Raw genomic sequence first — 21,045 nt, 5'->3', positions numbered from 1 at the left:
GGTGCAAGGAAGCGCCATGGACTAACATTTCCCCACACTTGCCTATAAAACTACCTTTCCAGGATGGGAAATGTGGGCAACAATGATTGGCTTTAGCTTCTTGGGGATAAGATCTCCACTTAAAAGGCTGGTTGGGAAATTGGAATCACAAAGAATATAGTCAAACCTCGGTTCCCAAACGCCTCCATTTTGGAACGTTTCGGCTCCCAAACACCCCAAACCAGGAAGCAAGTGTGCCAGTTTTCAAATGTTTTTCAGAAGCTGAATGTCTGACGCGGCTTCCAATTGAGTGCAGGACATTAACTTATGGTCTGTGTGTGTGGTTTGAGAGCTGCATAGTCAGGGAAAAAACAATGCTGTCCAGGGTTGTAAAGACTGCGGAGAGAATAATTGGGTGCACTCTTCCCACCTTGGATCTAATCTATGCTTCCAGGTGCCATAAGAAAGCTGCACAGATCGCGCAGGATAGTGTGCACCCCGGAAATGATCTCTTTCAGCTTCTGCCTTCTGGAAGCAGGAACAGGGTTATAAAGACTAGGACTAGCCGCCTGAGAAACAGTTTTTATCCGAATGCGATTTTGGTTTTAAACGCATTGTAAAGAGTCTGTATGGGAGCATATTGTATTTAAAAATGGGGTATCAGAGTTTTTAGGGGGCTAACCAGGTTGGGATAGCTGGGATAGCAGGCTTGCTGGGTTTTGAATGTCTTATGTAGATTTTTCAACTTCGTTGTTCTGTATGGGACAATGACAATTATTGCATCGTATCGTATTGTATCGTAAGCTGAATGCGCTTCCGGAATGGATTACATTTGACAACCGAAGTTTGACTATAGAGACTATACCTGTCAGGGAACTGACATCGGAGCCCAGAGTGGAGGTAGGGCTCTCCGATGATGCAGGAGAAGGGACCAGCAGGGAGAGGGAGAACACTTCCATTGGGGAAGGAAATCGGCGTGACACCAGGAAAGAAGGGGAGGAGGAAGGGTCTTCGGAGAGAGGGCTCCAAGACCCTTCCACAGGGTCCAGCGGGGAGAGCCCAGGACCTCCGCTGGCCACGCCCACTCTGCGCAGGAGACTTCCGCGCAGGGAGGCTAGGAGGAGACTTGGCGTCAAAGAGCTTTTATGTTGGAAGAAGTTTAGGGAACGCCCACTGACGGATTCTGCCAGTGACTGAGACAGTCGCCTTGTAAGGGCTGTCAAATCAGGGAAAGGTTTAGCTACCCCAACAGCTGGGAGCAGTTTGGAATTTACGCACAAGCAACCCCAATTCCCATTACAATACCTGTCCTCTATGTTCAAGGAGGTCCAAAGCATAGGTATTGCCACACTACAATCATCATCATCATCATCATCTTCATCTGGCTGGGTTCCCCCAGCTACTACAGCCCAGTTCCTACATGGTACGGACAGACCTACTGATGAGTTGATGCCCACCTCAGACCCTCACCAGCAGAACATAGTGATCAGTTCAGTTTATAGAGGGAGAGGCAATTCTTTTATTCATAAGAAAAAATCCCCTTGTGTCCTTAGGCAGCCACTCTCTCATCCCAGATTTTTCTCCAGGGTAACTATGGGAATAAAATGGGGGAGGAGAGATGTTCGGCTCCTTGAAGAAAGGACAGGATACGAATGTTCATTTAAAACCTTTTGAAAAGAATCAGCAATTACTTTTCGTCTGCACTTTTGTCTGCTAGGTAATGAAAATTGATTTAAGCAGAAAGCTGTATGTGTTCTACCAGCATTTCATTGAATTTATAAGGTCAGGAGCAAGTCACGCTCATTATTGCTGTGTCACTCGAGCATTTACGTATAAAAACGGAGTGTAGGCTATATATAATTACCTTTAAAACAACTCGGTCATGAAATTAGTCTAATGGGGTTGGAAAAACATTGCTACTGTTGTCAACAATCAGGTAATAAAAATCTTTATTGTGTGTTACCGTGATTGAGCATCTTAACTTTTTTTTATACTTGAGGTGATTCACGCAAATGTATTCATGCATTTGCTAGCGATACATATATTCAGGATTACAGAAGGGAATTTGCAAACATCCCATCCCAGGGTAGGGGAATTAGCCGGGTTCCTAATGTGCAGTGCTAGTGTACAAGCAGGTGCAAATATGTACTAGTACTGAGGTGCTGATCTGGGCCTCCCTGAATTTTCAGACATAACTGTAGATGAAGACATGCATCCCCGTTCATCATGCATAGCACACAAGAAGGGCTGTGTACAGGCTATGTCTTTAAAGCACATTTGAAGCATCTTATGCCCATTCAAAGAATTATGGGCCCTGTAGTTTGCTGAATTGTAACTTCTTGGGGTGTAAACTACATACCCAGAATTCATTGGGAGGGAGAATGTGATTTGAATGTGCTTTAAAGGTACAATAAGTACACAGCCTAGAGTTTGCTTGGCATCTCTATGAGGAAAAATAAATCTCCAGCTTACACAAACATACACTGCTTGAGTATGGCGGGGGGACAGAGGGACCTCGAAGCTTATTTTAAAGCTATGTTTTATTATTACATTTTTGTATTGCATTAGATTGTTATATATAAAGTGTACATTTGTTTTTTCAGCTTGTAAACTGCCTTGAGTATTGTAAGATAGAAAGGTGGTATACAAATTAAAAGTGATGATGAGTGATGAAAGCGGTTTACAAACAAAGATAAGAGAATAAAATCAAGAAAAATCTACAGACATACTTTAAAACAGGCAAAAGTTAAAATACTGAAACAGATTAAATGATCCAGTGGCGTAGCGTGGGTTGTCAGCACCCGGGGCAAGGCAAGTAATTTGTGCCCCCTAACGCGTGGATTTGCGCCCCCTAACCCTAACCCCCAGATCTTGCGCCCGGTGCGGCCGGCCCCCCCTGCACCCCCCCACGCTACGCCACTGAAATGATCTCCACTTTCTAAGCCTCTTGTCTAAATAAGAACATTTTTAGCAGTTGCCGAAAAGAGTACAGTGAAGATGCTTGCTTGATATCAATAGGCAGGGAGTTTGAAAGTGTAGGCACTGCCACACAAAACAATAGAGTTCTTAAAAATGTTTCGCCTCAGGTAGAGAGGAGGATGACACAGATGCCCACTTCCTTCTCCTCTTCAGAGACCACTGGATTCTTCTGTGTCCATGCGGTCACATGGGTCTTCCTTCTTATGTGGGTTCATAACTCAGCCAGCGTTGGTACCACTTTTATCCACCAGCTCTTCGGTGTTGGAGATATACGTGCAGCTACTTCAATTTGCATGAAAGTGGCAGCTCTGAAAGGTGCACAGCTCCAAAAACCAACACCGGAGAGCTGCCACAAATGTGCAAGCTGGGGCAGTCCTTCTTTGCAGACCCCAATGTAGAGGTGCTGAATTGTACAATCTCATCCTGGTGTACGATTCACCGGGGGCTTAGCTACACCAGAGATAATTGCCTGAGTGGTGAGGGCCAGTGTGGTGTAGTGGTTAAGGGTGGTAGTCTCGTAACCTGGGGAACCGGGTTCGTGTCTCCACTCCTCCACATGCAGTTGCTGGGTGACCTTGGGCCAGTCACACTTCTTTGAAGTCTCTCAGCCCCATTCACCTCACAGAGTGTTTGTTGTGGGGGAGGAAGGGAAAGGAGATTGTTAGCCGCTTTGAGACTCCTGAAGGGGAGTGAAAGGCGGGATATCAAATCCAAACTCTTCTTCTTCTTCTGAGTGAGAACGTCTCCCAAATGCCTGAGCAAAGCCAGTGCTTTGCTGTATCCTAGATACGAACTTTGATCCCATTCATCTTGCTTGATAGCCTTCAGAACACCTAGCCAACCATTCTCGGAGTGTTTGTCGTTTCCTACACCAAATGGCTTCTGGAGTACTTCTGTCCAAATGAGATATTCCTGAGCAGTGCCAGATTTACATATAAGCTAAACAAGCTTAGGGCCCCACTCTCTTGGGGGCCCGCAATAAAATTAAAAGGGGGGGGGAAACTGGATGTACATTTCCAAAATATAAGATAAAATAAAAATAAAATAAAACCTACATACAGCAGCAGTGTTTTGTGTTGTGTAGGCTCCTATGATGTAAGTAATGGGCCCCACCTGCTAGCCCACTCCCTAAAATATCACTGGTTTGCTCATTTCTATATATAGGGTGCCTACATTCTTCATGTGCAAATGGCTTTCGATACCTATTAGGTCCACAAATCACCATATAGCATATATTCAACATAAATAAACAGTGACAATTTGTTGTTGACAAAGGACAGCTGGACATATAAAGGGCCCCATTACCTTCAGGAGCTTGGGGCCTCATCAAACCTAAATCCGGCCCTTTTCCTGAGATCAACCTGTAGAAGAAGTCACAAAATAAGGCAGAGTCTTCAGCTAGGGTCTGTGTTGTTTACCAGCAAATTATGACTTGGCACTTCCCATGGCTCAGAGAACAGTGTGTTGCATTTGAGAAACATCTTTGTTTGTATTTAAACACGCTGCCTGTAACTTTCATTGGATCGCCGTGTAGTACTTTGTTGTACATGTTATACTTTGAGATGGAAAATTAAAGGTCCTTGCCAATTTCCCCACCCTACTAAATTATGCTGAATTGCATACTCTCCCAGGTGCAGCTTTTATAAGGATTTTATCTCTTCATATTTAAGCATCTAATTTACACTGAAAGCTCATTAAGTCACTAGTTTTCAGCAGCGTAAATAAAGGTGGACTCCACGATTGAAAACGGCCACATAAATTCTCTGAGAATAACCCTTGATCGTGAGAACAAACCTTGGCTATACCTCAGGGTTAGCAAGGAGAGAGCTTAACCACAAGCTCAGATCTAGACAGCACACTAACTGAGCTAAAACTTTGCTTAGTTCAGCACAGCATGTGAATAAGCAAAGAAGCATTTCAATTTAAAGCGTTGTAAATTTAAACAGGGAAAACAGGTAGAGAAAAACAGGGCTCCACTTCGCCATCTGGTGGCACGATGTTATATGGCACATACAACACATATAAATTGCTTTTTCTTTACCCGTCTAGCTGAGTCTCAGGAGTCTACATATTCACACAATCCCAGTATGCTTAGTTTTGCTCATTTTGTCATAATATATATAGTGACCGTCCAAAGTTGAAAACTTACTGATTTGTTTGCGAAAACACACAATTTGCTGTAGGATGTCCCATGACTGACAACTTAAAGGGTTTTGATCTTCTTCATCTAGGTAAGCCAGTCATGATTGTAACCGAATACATGGAAAATGGATCTTTGGATACATTTTTAAAGGTAAGACTTAAAATGCGTATCAGCATCAAATCGCCCCCATGCCGCTTTAAGACAATTCTTGTGCTTTGAAGAAAAGTAAGAAAGAAAAGCCAATGCAATTCTGGGCTGCATCAATAGGAGTATAGCATCTAGATCAAGGGAAGTAATAGTGCCACTGTATTCTGCTCTGGTCAGACCTCACCTGGAGTACTGTGTCCAGTTCTGGGCACCACAGTTCAAGAAGGACACTGACAAACTGGAACGTGTCCAGAGGAGGGCAACCAAAATGGTCAAAGGCCTGGAAACAATGCCTTATGAGGAACGGCTAAGGGAGCTGGGCATGTTTAGCCTGGAGAAGAGGAGGTTAAGGGGTGATATGATAGCCATGTTCAAATATATAAAAGGATGTCACATAGAGGAGGGAGAAAGGTTGTTTTCTGCTGCTCCAGAGAAGCGGACACGGAGCAATGGATCCAAACTACAAGAAAGAAGATTCCACCTAAACATTAGGAAGAACTTCCTGACAGTAAGAGCTGTTTGACAGTGGAATTTGCTGCCAAGGAGTGTGGTGGAGTCTCCTTCTTTGGAGGTCTTTAAGCAGAGGCTTGACAACCATATGTCAGGAGTGCTCTGATGGTGTTTCCTGCTTGGCAGGGGGTTGGACTCAATGGCCCTTGTGGTCTATTCCAACTCTATGATTCTATGATTTCCTTTTAGAAACAATCCTTGACAGGATGTTGTTGTTTTTGTTTTTAATTCAGTTTATATATCACCCTTTATCTAAAGATCCCAAGGTGGTGTACAACACTAGGAATGTAATTTACACAGCATAATAATAAAAACATAATACGCCGCATAATAATTAAATGTAATCATCTTCAACAAATAAACTTCTATACACCAGAGCCTATTTTATCCTTTGCAAGAACCTGGAGAGAAATTCACTGTGAAGAATATATTCTGCCATGCTTTTTGGATGTTGCTATTCTTGCTCGTATCTTTTCATTCCAATATTTGCTTCCCAAAATATTTTGGTGGCATTAAATGTTGGTTGCTTGTCTCACACTTGCACATTTTACACGTGAAAAGTCTATTCTTCTTTTCCGGCGGGGTGGGAGAGATAATTTTCAAATGCAAAATGTTGGTTAGCCTTCTTTCTAGCTTTGACAATTATGGCTGTTCTTACTGGTAAGGCCATTGAAAGGTTTCCATTTTCCATTTGCCTCTTGCTATAGAAGGTCTTTCGTCTCTTTAGGGTGGTTTGCATGGAAAGGGGGGCAGTGCATCAGAAACCTCAAAACCTCACAGGTCAAAGTTTTTTGTGCTTGGGCTGTGTACTTCAGATATTGCTGATTTCCTAAGGGAAGTCAATAGGTGTGTTGCATGAGGGTCATAACAAGCCAGGGATGTGGATGGCGCTGTGGTCTATACCACTGAGCCTCTTGCGCTTGCTGATCAGAAGGTTGTCAGTTCAAATCCCATGACGGGTGAGCTCCCGTTGCTCTGTGCCAGCTTCTTCCAACTTAGCAGTTCAAAAGCATGCCAGTGCAAGTAGATAAATAGGTTAGGGTTTCTGTCACGGTGTCCCATTGCACCAGAAGCGGTTCAGTCATGCCAGCCACGTGACCCGGAAAGCTGTCTGTGGACAAATGCTGACTCTCTCGGCCTGAAAGTGAGATGAGTGCTGCAACCCTATAGTTGCCTTTGACTGGACTTTACCATCCAGGGGTCCTTTAACTTTTTTTACCTTGCAATACAAGCAGTTCTTGCACTCCTGTAAATGACTGTGCATGGCACCAGAATTGCCTTGATAGCCCCTTTGTTGTAAGAGGTACAGGGGAGATTCAAAACTCATGGTTTCCCTGGACCTCTCACCCGTTTTTGATACCATTGACCAGGACATCCTCCTGGACCGCCTAAGGGAGCAGGACGTCAGGGGCTGTACATTGCAGCTGTTCCTCTGAGGGCAGTTTCAATCCCATGTGGAGACGTTGGGGACTGTCACCAGGAGTTTTGGGGCATGAGGATACCAGTGTGCAGTCGACGCACAACTCATATCTCTCTATGCCATCTGAATTAAGAGAGGCAGTGCAGGTGGTAAACTGGTGTTTGGTGGTGGTGTCAGGCTGAATGTGGTCCCACGGGTTGAAACTGAATCCAGACAAGGTGATGGTTCGATTACTGGGCAGTTCTCAGATCTGGGTGTTGGTGGGCATCCTGTTCTAAACAGGGTTGCATTTCCCTTGAATTAAATGGTGGTGTAGCCACTTGAAGCCCACAGCTGCCAGGACTGCCTGTGTTCAGCTCAGGCTCCTTCACCAAGTGCAATGCACTAGTCATAGCTGTCAACGTTTCCCGTTTTTTAAGGGAATGTTAAATACAGCATGTTTAGACTTGCTTTTTACCCATGGGTAGGCAAACTAAGATCTGGGGACCGGATCCAGCTCAATCGCCTTCTAAATCTGGCCCGCGGACAGTCCGGGAATCAGTGTGTTTTTACATGAGTAGAATGTGTCCTTTTATCTAAAATGCATCTCTGGGTTATTGGTGGGGCCTGCCTGGTGTTTTTACTTGAGTAGAATGTGTGCTTTTATTTAAAGTGCATCTTTGGGTTATTTGTGGGGCATAGGAATGCGTTTTTTTTCCGTTTTTCTTTCAAAATATAGTCCGGCCCCCCACAAGGTCTGAGGGACAGTGGACTGGCCCCCTGCTGAAAAAGTCTGCTGACCCCTGCTTTTTACTTATTCTTTAAATTGACATTTTTTAATTTCAATATTTATACTCTGCTTTTCCATCCAAAATGATGCCCAAAGTGGCTAACAGTGACATATAAACACACACACACACACACACACACACACACACACACACAAAACAAACAAACAGTTTGAAAAAATGACCTAACAATAAAAAAATGCTTCACTACCCTATAAATAAAAAATTGATTCAGTATCTAATGAGAGAAATAACACTTTGGTTTACAAATGGTCTACCATTTGTTACTGTCTTTTATATCAACCTTCAGCATCTCTTTTCAGGGTGGTTTAAAGCTCCAATAATAAAACATATTTTTCTAAGATCAATTATAAAAAACCTGTTTCTCTACGGATAATATTTCTTTTAAAGAAGTATTTTATTGCTGTTTTATTATGTGTTATATTGTATTCCATTTTGTTGCTGCTGTTGGCGACTTCAGGTGCCATGTACTGGAAGACTGGGGGTACAAATTTAGGAAATAATTTGGAAAAAAAAATCTTTTCCTTTCTTTTTACAAGATTTAGATGCAGGGATTCAGCCAATGACTTGATGTTCTCATTCTGTTATTTTTACAGAAGAATGACGGGCAGTTCACTGTAATTCAGCTAGTTGGTATGCTGAGAGGGATCGCATCTGGAATGAAATACTTGTCTGACATGGGCTATGTACACAGAGACTTGGCAGCCAGGAATATCCTCATCAACAGTAACTTAGTGTGCAAAGTATCTGACTTTGGACTTTCCAGAATTCTTGAAGATGACCCAGAAGCTGTCTACACAACAAGGGTAAGTTCCTAGCCAGCAGCAGCAATGAACCACCTGCCAAGCTATGAAAAATGGATGGGAAAATGCAAGAGTCTGGGTGGGAGCCGATTATTTGGAGAATGTCCTGAATGGGTTTAGCTAAACTCTGCAGCCTTTAGAAGACATCTGAAGGCGGCCCTGTATAGGAAGTTTTTAATGTTTGACGTTTTGTTACATTTTCATAAATGTTGCCCCGAGTGGCTGGGGCAACCCAATCTATCTATTTGATCAGACATAGGCAAACTCGGCCCGTCAGATGTTTAGGGACTACAATTCCCATCATCCCTGACCACTGGTCCTGTTAGCTAGGGATCATGGGAGTTGTAGTCCCAAAATATCTGGAGGGCCGAGTTTGCCTATGCCTGTATTTGATGATGCCACAATGCTGTGCCTGATGTTGTTGTGTTGCTGAATGTCAGTAAATAAAACCCCAAGCAATCAAGCGATGACAATCACTTGTTAAATTTTCCCGCTTTTAACATACAGTACATATTTCAGAGTCTGCAGCAGAACTCCAGCTGCCTAGCAAGGAGTAATTGAATCAAGCACCAGTATGTCTGTTTCAGAATGCGAACATGTAGACGGATCATTTTGGGCTTGACCTTTGCCTCCCTCCCGTTTTCCTTACCAATTTGAATTCAATGCTGGTCTGTCATTAACATCCCAAACCTCAGGATTTGCTTGATGTGCAGCCATGACCTGAAAATTGTCAGGTGGTGTTTCTGGTACCCTGGAGTCAGCTTCTCTGGAATCCACGCTGTGCTGACGGCTTGCTTGCTTGCTTGGATTCCTCCCCCACTAGCTACCATGACCTAATTGAGATGTGAATTCTATACATGTCCTGGTGTTCAAATGAAATTTAAACAAGCCTTCAGGACAGGCAATTAGTAGTCAGCCAGCAAGGCACATATAGACTGAGATAATGTGGAAAGAGGCTTTCATGCTCTCAAAACAGATTTACATTAGCAATTCTACATCACTTTCCCACCCCATTCAAGCCAGAAAATGGTCTCCCTTGGCACTCTGAAAACAAAACAAAACCAACAGCCGCATTTTCTCAATCTGTTTTTTTTTTTTTTTTTGCCTTCCTAGGGAGGGAAAATCCCAATCCGATGGACAGCTCCAGAAGCCATTGCCTTCCGCAAATTCACTTCTGCCAGCGATGTCTGGAGCTACGGGATTGTGATGTGGGAAGTGGTGTCTTATGGGGAGAGACCTTACTGGGAGATGACCAACCAAGACGTAAGTATTTCAGTTGCCCTTCCTGTCAGAAAGCTCTTTAGCTGTTGAAGCAGGGCGCCGCATGCATTCATGATTCCCAACACGTTTTGCTGTTGCCGATAAGTATCTGAAGCAGGCGGCAGGTCTGGAAATGTTACTGTTGAATCCATGAGTAGGCAGGAGGATCGGGAGAGAAGCAGTAACTGAATGGGCACACGAAATGGGCTTCTATTCGTGCTTCTAGGTAATTTCTGTTCATGCTTTATTGCTGCATGTACTTCTGAACGATGAATGTGATATGCAATTTAACCCACGTGTTTGCCTGCTAAAACCAGGCTGCAAGCCCAGCCAAGACCTGAAGGAGACTGATCTGCACCATGAATTTGTCACAGAGTCAAGGCCATTTGATGCCCTCTCCACAGTGGCGCCGGCTTGAGTCAGGCTTCGGGAAGGAGGCGCAAGGTTCTTGCAGGGTCCTAGAGCCCTCCCACCTCCTTCCCAAATCCCAGTAAGCACTTGCCTGGCCTTGAGAAGGAAGAAGGAGGATTCTAGGATCCTGTGAGAGCCTTCACACATCATTCCTGAAGCGGGACAAGTGCTTAGAGGGCTTTGGGGAGATGCGCTCCTCAGCTGCAATCCTGGTGTGACTGCACCACTCTCACTGCCCTAAATCCGCCCCTGGAAGATGTTCACTGAACTACAACTCCCATCATCCATTGGCCCGGCTTGCTAGGATTGATGGGTGTTGTGGTCCAGCAACATCTGGAGGGCCAAAGGTTCCCCACACCTGATACAACATTGGAGATATTGTGGGAAATATACCCTGTTTTTCACTCCATAAGACACACCTGACCATAAGACACACCTAGTTTTTAGAGGAGGAAAACAAGAAAAAAAAATATTCTGAACGAAACAGTGGATGTATGATTTTTGTGGTTCATGCTATGGCCACAGACATGTGATCTGATGGTGAATTTGGGGTGACCGAATGCAAAAATCCTGAGGATCCATGTGGATCCGTGCTTTGTAACCACATTTTTGCGCCATTGCAGCCCCACGCAACAGTGGGTGCATGATTTTTTTGGTGCAGGCTGTAGCCATGGACATGCTATGTGATCTGATGGTGAATTTGGGGTAACCCAATGTAAAAATCCTAAGGATCCATGGGCTTTTACCTCCCCTCTCCCAGGCAGCCTCCGCTAGAGTCCCTTATCTCTCTTCAAATCCCACTGATCAGCTGTTTCCTTTCAACACGCCCTTCCCTCTTGTTTGCCTTAGTATCTTTTCCTTAGCTGGAACAGTTTTTTGCTCCTCCTTTTCTTCTAATTTCTCTCCTTATTGCTTTAGTCTTCCTGATTCCCCCCTTTGCAAGTTTGCTGTCTTTACCTCCCCCTTCCCAGGCATCCTCCTTTATCTCTAGCGTCCCTTATCTCCCTCCCCAATCGGCAAATGATCAGCGGCTTTGCTTCAACACCTACTTCCCCCTTTCAAAAAAAGAAAAAAGAAAAAAGCATGATCTGCTTTTTGCCCCTGGGCAGTTCAGCTCCAGGGACCACACATTCGCTCCATAAGACGCACAGACATTTCCCCTTACTTTTTATGAAGAAAAAAGTGTGTCTTATGGAGCAGAAAATACGGTAAATGGTGGCTAGACTTAGCTGTCCAGAACTGCTTTGCCAAAGTTCAACTGTTCAGTATGGCTGAGGTCTGAGTTGCACAAACACACACACACACACAAAACACACACACACACATGGATATGCATTATGGAACCTCTCCTATTCCCCTTTTTGGGTAAGAGTAGCGGGAACATGATGCCAGTATTCAGGAAGGCAGGCATAGCCATGGAAATCAAAGGGAAGATTTCACACCTCCCTGGCTAGCCAGCCAAGCAGCAGCTGTTTTACAAAAACCTGGGGAAATGCTCCCAGTCTCTCTTTGCAGCCCCTTTCATTGCCAGCCCTTTCTTTCAGCAGCGCAAACACACTTTATTGCAAAGTGAAACAACAAAGCCGGAACAGGTTCTCTTGGCAGAAACATTGTCATCCCGTGAATAGGCCTTAATTCAGCATCCATCAGTATTATTTTTTAAGGATGAAGGGCTGTCATGGGATAAATGCATTTTTATTACTCAATTCAGAAACACTGACAGGCTCGCACAGCTTAATCCTTGAGGTCCATGCATATTGCTAACCAGTGAGATTCCTTTGGGAAAAGAGAGGAGGCTGTGTGGTCTGTTTGGTAGTGTTTGAGCAGGCCTTTGCCCATGAATGAGTATTAGGGAAGTGTGCATTTTCCCTTTTTAACATGCTTCAATCCCCCTTTTGTACTCCCAATCTGGGCACAGGAGATTAAATGCAGATAGCAAGCAGTGCGGATTGTACCACAAACACACACACACACACAGAGAGAGAGAGAGAGAGAGAGAGAGAGAGAGAGAGAGAGACTCAATAAATGCTAACAAATGGGAAGGGAATTCTAATACGCATTAACAATTGCCATGCACAGTTCCAAGTTCAGTAGTCAGGGTTGTCAACAGGATTCCCTGGAACTGGTACACACAATCTATTGGCAACAACTCCTTCTTAAACACATACAGCATGTGAATTTACACCGGCCCACCTCACAGGGCTGTTGCAAAGATAAAAAGAGGGGAGGGTAACACAACCTTCAGCTCCTGGGAGGAAAAGATACAAATATATAATGTCATTCATGGAAAGAAAAATAAGAATGGGCAAAGCCACAAAAGCCTTTGATTTGATTGATTCCAAGCTCTGCTTAATAACCTCCAGTGAAGGAGAGTCCGCAACCTCCCGATGGAGTCTGCTCCACTGTCATACAACTCTTAGGGTCAGAAAGTTCTAGTTACAGGTATGTAGCCATGTTGGTCTGCTGTAGTTGAAACAAAATTTTTAAAAATCCTTCCAGTAGCACCTTAGAGACCAACTAAGTTTGCCATTGGTATGAGCTTTTGTGTACATTTCACACTTCTTCAGATACACTGAAACAGAATTCACCAGACCCTTATATATATAGTGAGAGGGTGGGGAGGGGTATTACTCAGAAGGGGGGTGGGAATGGGTGATTGGCTGATAGGTGTGATAAACCTGTTGATGACTGTTAATGACTGCAATTGGTCTTACAGGAAAAAGCAAGAGGTGAGATGGCAAAAAAAAAAAAAGCTTTATCATGTATAATGAGATAAGAATTGTGCTGTGATTTACAGCCTGCTTTACTTAAAAGGCTCAGAAAAGGTTTTGTGGCGGCTGTCGCATGCTGACAGCTTCTAGGAGCCGCAGGTGAGAGCTGAGTGCAGGGTGGGAACCAAAGCTGGACAATGTGCCCCAGAAGGAGCACGACGGGTCCCACATCAGAGGCACTACCATTCCCTAACACCCCATGTGTGGTTGAACCCTAAACTAGGGGCTACTGATACATCTTGACATAATGAATTCCATAAACGCTATTTGTTTATATTTCTTCCAGTAGGGAAGAAGACTGCTTCTGTACACAGCGATTAAATGTGAAAAAACATCTAAAAGGGTTTGAGGACTAGAACTACTTACCAAGAACCCAGCACTTGTTTTATACATCTCAAAAGCCATTATGATCCTTTCTTGGCAAGTAGTCAGAGGGCACTGGTGTGCTCAGCAAGACCATCTGGATTTTACAGACTATATTTTGTCGCAGAGAGATTATGCCACAGAGACATTGTCATTGTGTGGTCATCAGAGGCAGATTGTTTGCTATTTGGTAGTCCTTGTTGTGGTCAAAACTAATTCCTACTGGTCTTGTTGCTAGCTTCTCAGGGTGCCCCAATCTAAGGTCAAGGAAATGCAAAACTCTTGCTACTTTATGTTTCACATTTTTATCCCATTCTTCCTCCAAGAAGCGCAGAATGGCACATGTGACGATAACCCAAATTATCTTGTTACTAATAGATCATATTTTACTGATATGTCCATAGACCCACTGTAAAATATGACTTGAGTAAGAAATCTCAGATAATATGGAATGTTACACATAGCCTGAAACATAATACAAACAAGACATATACAATTTTGCATCCACACCAAACTCACTCTGAGATCATCCATGCTCTTATTCTGGTTGCCAAATTGCCTTAACTTTTAAAAGGGGCTACCCTTCTAGTAACATACTTGTCTTCTCCCTTCTTACAGAATTCTAAACCAAAACCTTTTAAAATGTTTTAAAGGGGGACAGGTCAAATCATGCTTAACTCCATTACAATATTCACAGTGTACCGAAAGCTTTTCTGTTGATCAGTCTGCCATTGCTGGTATGAGGTAAAGAACCTTCTCCAATTCCCACAATTATTTTCCAAATTTACAGCTTTTCAGATGTGTGAAATTATCAGAAAATGTTTCGGTGCTTTTCTTTCAAAGACCTTGTTTGCCATCCTGGTTAAAACAATGAGCATTGAGGAAGGATGTTCTGGAATCTGCTTTGACCTCCCTTAGGTGATTAAAGCTGTCGAAGAAGGGTATCGCCTGCCAAGTCCCATGGACTGCCCAGCTGCTCTTTATCAACTTATGCTGGATTGCTGGCAGAAGGAAAGGAACAGTAGGCCCAAGTTTGATGAAATTGTATGCATGTTGGACAAGCTCATCCGGAACCCTAGCAGCTTGAAAACATTGGTGAATGCATCAAGCAGGTACACAAACCAACCCCAAAAGTCATGCTGTGTCATACTTCTGTCATGGTTTTCTAGGATTAGCTCATCTGTTGTGATCCCTAATTGGATTGGACTACTTGAGGAGGGATGAAACGGAGGAGAAGCATCAACAAGGGGGAATAAGGGGATACGAATAAAAGCAAAGAACAGGGCTGGCCCAACTATGAGGCAGCAGAATTCAAGGGGTGCCCCTTGTGGCCACCAGAGAAATGAGGGGAAGTGACGGCAGCAGCTTCCAGGTTCTGGCAAGGTCTTGGAAAACACCGCAAAGTCTCATGAGAGCCCCACAAAATCTTGCCAGAACCTGGAAGATGCAGTCACAGAACCCTGGTAAATGAGGCTTCTGAAGGGGATGGTGAGGGACATCTTCCCATAAACAGGACATACTGCCATTGGCAAAGAACCAATAAAAAGGGTATTAAGAGTTGTGGGGGTGGGGCGTGGGGAGTTTCAACCTCCCGAAACCACTATTTCCAAGCTGAAAAGTGAACCTGCAGAATAGTTGGGTAAACTGTAAACCCTACAGTGAAATGCTCTTCTGACATTAACATGTGGAGAAGCTGACTTTGGGCACCGCAGGGTCACACTTTCTTATTACAGTGGTACCTCCGGTTGTGGACGGGATCCGTTCCAGAGCTCTGGTCAGATCCCGAGGTTTCTGCAACCGGAGGGACCGCTTCTGCGCATGTGCGTGCGGCAACCTCCCCCCCCCAAAAAAAATACTTCCAGGTTTGCCGCATTTGCATCCTGAAGGATACGCAAATGGAGGTACCACTGTAATTGCTGCTGTTAACTCCATGCAAAACAAGACCGGAAGTGTAACACCCAAATGAGGTTTGTTTTTGTTTAGGTTTGTCTTAATCTGTATCTTGGTTTCTTTTTTAGAGTTTCAAATTTATTAGGTGAACACAGCCCGCTGGGAAATGGTGTCTACAGATCTGTAGGGGAATGGCTGGAAGCCATCAAAATGGGACGGTATACAGAGATTTTCATGGAAAATGGATACAGTTCAATGGACGCTGTGGCTCAGGTGACCTTGGAGTGAGTAGATTTCCTGATCCTTTTCATTGAAATAAGGGAGAAACCTGTTGGTTTGAAGCCAGTTAGAGAGTAAAGATAGAAAGTGAAGACTGGAAGCATTTAAGGGTTTTTCTTTGTTTTTCTTTTAACACTCATTCGATTCCAAGGAAGTTTCAGCATTCATATCCTATATAAATGATAACAGACCAATGAGATAGCTGGCCTTACGGTTACCATCAGCTGTTGGCAAAGCAGCTCTAACAAAGTAGCACATGAGTTTGGACGTAGCAACAGCATCCCAATTTTGGCACATGACTTGGCTTGTTTCTCATGTGACAAAGGCACTCTTGCCGAGTGCACCACAGTTAACGGAACTATGGGAGTTTTGATGACCGTAATCTTCTTTGCAAGCCAGGAAGTCTTGATTCCACAAACACCTTTGAATACCTGTGGGTGCAATGGCGGGAGGGGGAGGGAATCCACCCCCGATGTAATCTGGCCCAGAGCCACAGCTTCTTGTGGTGATGGAAACCATTCCAGAGCAGCTCCAGAGCCCCTTTCTTTCTGAGAAGTTCTCCTGCAGTCCGGAAATATAGGGATGTCTCCATTTCAAGGGAGGAAAGATGTTCTTAGTATCCTTGGAGATCTTGGCACATGCAAGCCTTTGGGGAAGTGAGAGGAGGAGAACTTCTTTTAATTCTTCCCCACAAAAGCAGAGAAGTGACGCCTTTAGGGGAAGTTTCTGCAGAGAAGGAATCCCATTAGAGGAGAGCAGAAAGCAAAAGGACATACCATGCCTGTATCTGAGACTGTCAGATGCTGGAGAGTCTAGCACAGCCAGGGGACTTACTGTAGATGTCAGGTCCACCTCTGAGATGCAAGAGGAAAGTGTTAAGGAGTGCACCAGCAGAGATGTAATCCCACGAGTGATTTTTAAAACTTGTTTTTAAACCACCCTTACCTACATCTCAAGAGTCTGAAATGCATGGGGAGCGTACCTTATTGATCTGCTTTTTAGGAAAAAATAATAAATTGATTTTTCCCTGTCTGCGGCCTGAGGAAATTTTCCAAGCTCATCCCTTTCATACAGTTTCTCCAGGCTCCATATTTTTCAGAAAATCCTTAAAAATTTCACCAATTTGGGGTTTACTTTTTAAAAATGTTAATGTTGCACAAATCCCTCTCTTTTTTAAAAAAATAAATTTAAAAAATCCACTCTCCTTAAAGCAAACACAATCCCTGCTAGTAGATACCCACGATAGTCTTAGATACAGACAGAGATGTGAATTATTTTTCAGATTGCCTTCCACCAGAACACTTCTCCACAGTAACAGAGGGAAGGTTAAAGTACAAAGACCACCTTCCTTCCTTCCTTCCTTCCTTCCTTCCTTCCTTCCTTCCTTCCTTCCTTCATATCAGATAGGGAGTCTATCACAGTTCCCTGGCTGTGCTAGAACACTTCAGTTTCCTTGCATCTGTATCAGATGGGGGAAGTTGGGGCATGACTGTAGAGAGAAATATGGAAGCCATCTGAGATTCAAGGTTCCACTCCGGCAGAATGAATCAATTCCTCTCTTCAGCAGAGCTCACAAGACTCTGATTCTAAATAATTGGGATGGTTTTCTGTTCACAACTCATGAGCAGATACCAGGTTTGCACATCATACTAAGCCAAACCATGGTATAACATAAACATGTGAGTGCACAAACTTCAGGAGAGGACAGTTACTGCTTTGGTCCTCCCAGTTGTTTTGCTGCAGCAGACTAGACTTGGCCTGGCTTGACATGTCACCCAAGCCTTGCCTGTTGGTTTAATTTTCTTGAAATTAACCACAAGCTGTAACTCAGGTTTGTCCTACGGTTTAGGGCTCATGGTTTGTCCAGGAGAGCTAAGACAAAAGACTGAGTTTAGTTCACACACCAGGCTGACCCTTGGTTTAGCTCAGCATAGCAGCGAAATAACCAGGCAAGATCAAAGTGGATGCAATCTCTTCTTCAGGAACCCTTGTGTTTTGGCTAAGCCATTTTTTAGGCTTAGTGTGACATGTGAACCGTACTATTGCTTAACAAACATTGGGGCCTGACTTCTCTATTTTGAATTGTGACAAAATGCAAAGGGGCCTTGAGTGAACATTAGACACGGACACTTAAAGTTGTGTATGAAAGTGGATTTATTTTGCTCAGTATTTCTGTTTCTCAATTACATTTAATTTACCGGGAACTCTCAGATCCTCCTTAGGCTGCAGTTCCAATGGCCGGTATGGTCAGCTCTCATATCATATGGCATGGCTGGGAATTTATGGTTGACTTCCAATTCCTGTGGCAGAAATTCAAGAAAGAAAGAAAAGTTTAGATCTCCCTTCTGTAGTTTGACCTTAAAGGATTAAAGGGAAAATGCAAACGATGTTGTGTGTTCTAAATTCTTACATCATACTTGTTCATTTGGAGTAACCTGATACTGTCTCTTTTGTGTCATGGGTGGACGACTCCACGCAAGTATCTGGAAAATCTCTGCCATTCAGGGCAGGCAATTTGTAATTTGGGTCAGGTGTGTGCTGTATTTATGAATGTACTACTTTGCTCGGTTGGATCTAATCCTATGGAATATCAAGCACTTTTAAATGGTCTAGCAAATGCTTTTTGCATTTCTCTTAAATAACATGTACATGTAATTGTGCTTGTATTTGACTTTAGCGTTTATTACAGTTCTGACACTTTGATGCTATATTTCCCCTCGGGTGACACAAAAGTGACACAAGATACCGAAATCCTGAAATGCAGCCTATAGAATCATAAGCCACCTCCCAGAGGTTGCTTTCAAAATCTTAACTTTTCATTGTGTGCAAACAAACACAAAACACAATGTTATCAGCTACAGCCCATTCATATCTATCAAGAGCTATTTTTTAAGTCAATCTACATTTGCCAAAGCTTAATTCATCTTGGAATGTGTCTGTTTCAAGAATGAAGCAGGATTCTCTGTGTTTTCAGTGAAGTTTAACCCTCACCAACCCAGATCTTAAGTCCCTAACTCAGAATGTAGTCCAACTGCTTTCAGAAACTGTAACAATAATTATGCTGCAGTTTATTCTCTAGAATAAGGACTGAATGATCCAAACTGTCAGAGCCTAAAGGTGCATTTACACCAGGGGCACAGGGTGGAATCCAAGGCAAGTGAGTTGAACAGTGCTGCCTCAGACAAGTTAGTCGAGATATTAGTTAGGTCCCATTGATTTGAAAGTGAATTTATTGCAACTAGCTTAGTCTGGATTCAACCGATAAACAAGTTTTATAGTCATCCTCTCTCCCTAGGGGACTGAAGTTCTCTTTAAGGGGACATGGGATCTTTGGCAGGGTGTTGTTTTTAAAAAAACAAAAACAAAAAACTACAATTCCCTTGGGAAGAAACACCAATGTGATGTTTGTAGTATAGATCAGCCCTAAGGGGAGAATTGCATTGTTATTGTGGTTCACCTTTAATCAACTGGCCTGATTAAAACTGGCCGAAAGACCATGAACACCACCTCGTGGAAGTGGCTAAACACACCTGTGTACAGCTAATTCCTATAATTCCTAGCAGCAACCATGCTGCCAAAGATACCATCTGAACTAGATCTAAATAGTTGCAGGATGAAGATGCCAGTATTCCTCCCCTCTCCATTACACTTGTGCCACCAGCATTTGTGGTGGATTTATTATGAGTTCTGAACCTCAGGTACTCTAGTGCCACACCAGTTTTTCTCTCATCCTCTCTCTCCCTCAACAACCCCCCTCCGCTTTTCTACCTTCTTCTTGTCTACTCAGCCCATAATAATAATAATAAATAATAATAATAATTTATTTATATCCCACCCTCCCTAGCTGAAGCTGGGCTCAGAGCAGCTAACAACAGTAAAAATAACACAGTTTACATAAAATCACAACCAGTTAATTGAAATACATTCTAAAATCAATTCATTCTAAAATCAATTCAGAGTCAAATTAATGGCAACCATTGGGCTAGAGTTCTATGAGGATTACAAAAGGAGGGGGTCAGACTGTGCCTCAGCCAAAGGCCTGGTGGGACAACTCTGTCTTGCAGGCCCTGCGGAAAGATATCAAGTCCTGCAGGGCCCTAGTTTCTTGTGAGAGAGTGTTCCACCAGATCGGGGCCACAGCCGAAAAAGCCCTGGCTCTGGTTGAGGCCAGCCTAACCTCCCTGTGGCCCAGGACCTCCAAGATGTTTTTGTTTGAAGACCATAAGGTCCTCCTTGGGACATACCAGGAGAGGCGGTCCCGTAGGTACGAGGGTCCTAGGCCATATAGGGCTTTAAAGGTTAAAACCAGCACCTTAAACCTGATCCTGTACTCCACCAGGAGCCAGTGCAGCTGGTATAGCACCGGGTGAAGTAATGTAAACACTGTTCATGGACAGGCTATAAAGAATCCAAATTTTCCTTTTCCATCTGAAACAAGGAGCTTTGGAACAGCAGCCTGCCTATTAAGCTGTAAGAACAGAGGTCATGGAACCAGGCTAAATTCCTTGGAAGTTCTGGTTCTCACATGGGCGGCAGAAGGAGGTAGAATCCTGGGGTTGGTGTCACTTCAGACTGCTGGAAGAGGATAATACTTAAAAAATATATATGTTTCACCAAATCTCTCTGCAAATAGAAAATTAGCACATTGTGGTGGAAAGCTTTCCCAGCCACCTTCCTACCAGTCTAGTTCTGTACTTGTAATAAGTTCATGAAAGTCACACACACACACATTCCTGCGGTCTAAACTGGTTCTGTACTCTACCATCACATTCTCCTCCATGTTTAAACCAGGCTTCAACCAGTGTCAGACATAGCCTTTCTCTCAGAAGATTAAGAGAGTGTAATTGTACTCTTGTGTTAAGTCCTAGCTGGACTTGTCCAACAGAACTTCCTGGTAGATGTGACACTGACCTTCTGACAGCTCCTCAACCATCAGCCAAGTTCCTATACTGAATTGGGCCATGTTCATTTCAGGGGAAATTTTGAACTAGGCAAATTTAGCTGCTTCTCTGGCATTTATTCTTGTCAGCACGAGGAAATCCAGAGAACCTTGAGAGCCAAACCACACATGTATGGAGATAAAAAGACGTGTGGCTCTTAGTTCTCCTTCTGACACATTTGTTGCCTTCAATATATGATGCGGGACTCAGTCTTGGTCTGATCTATCTACCTTAGATGACCTCTGGAGTACAGGATCTTAGAACCAGTTTACATTATACATTTTTGTGCTCAGGAATAAATAGCCTTTGGATTTAAATGGTAAGATTCACACGTGACAACATTCATAAATGGTGAATGTGTT

At 43.5% G+C, this 21,045-nt stretch overlaps 1 protein-coding gene across 8 annotated transcripts in view; it reads left to right on the top strand.

Annotated features, from left to right (window-relative positions):
- The window catches only part of EPHA5 (EPH receptor A5), a 245,320-nt gene that overhangs the window by 215,115 nt on the left and 9,160 nt on the right, over positions 1 to 21,045 (top strand). For all 8 annotated transcript variants that reach the window (XM_083582599.1, XM_083582598.1, XM_083582595.1 and 5 more), the window contains 5 exons: positions 5,190 to 5,251; positions 8,563 to 8,772; positions 9,883 to 10,032; positions 14,493 to 14,686; positions 15,593 to 15,748. In XM_083582599.1, the coding sequence (XP_083438725.1) occupies positions 5,190 to 5,251; positions 8,563 to 8,772; positions 9,883 to 10,032; positions 14,493 to 14,686; positions 15,593 to 15,748 (772 nt within the window). The remainder of the gene's footprint in view (positions 1 to 5,189; positions 5,252 to 8,562; positions 8,773 to 9,882; positions 10,033 to 14,492; positions 14,687 to 15,592; positions 15,749 to 21,045) is intronic.

This window comes from Podarcis filfolensis (genome assembly GCF_964270895.1).
Source record: "Podarcis filfolensis genome assembly, chromosome: 13".
Lineage (NCBI taxonomy): Eukaryota > Metazoa > Chordata > Lepidosauria > Squamata > Lacertidae > Podarcis > Podarcis filfolensis.
This window is presented reverse-complemented; position numbering and strand designations above follow the sequence as displayed.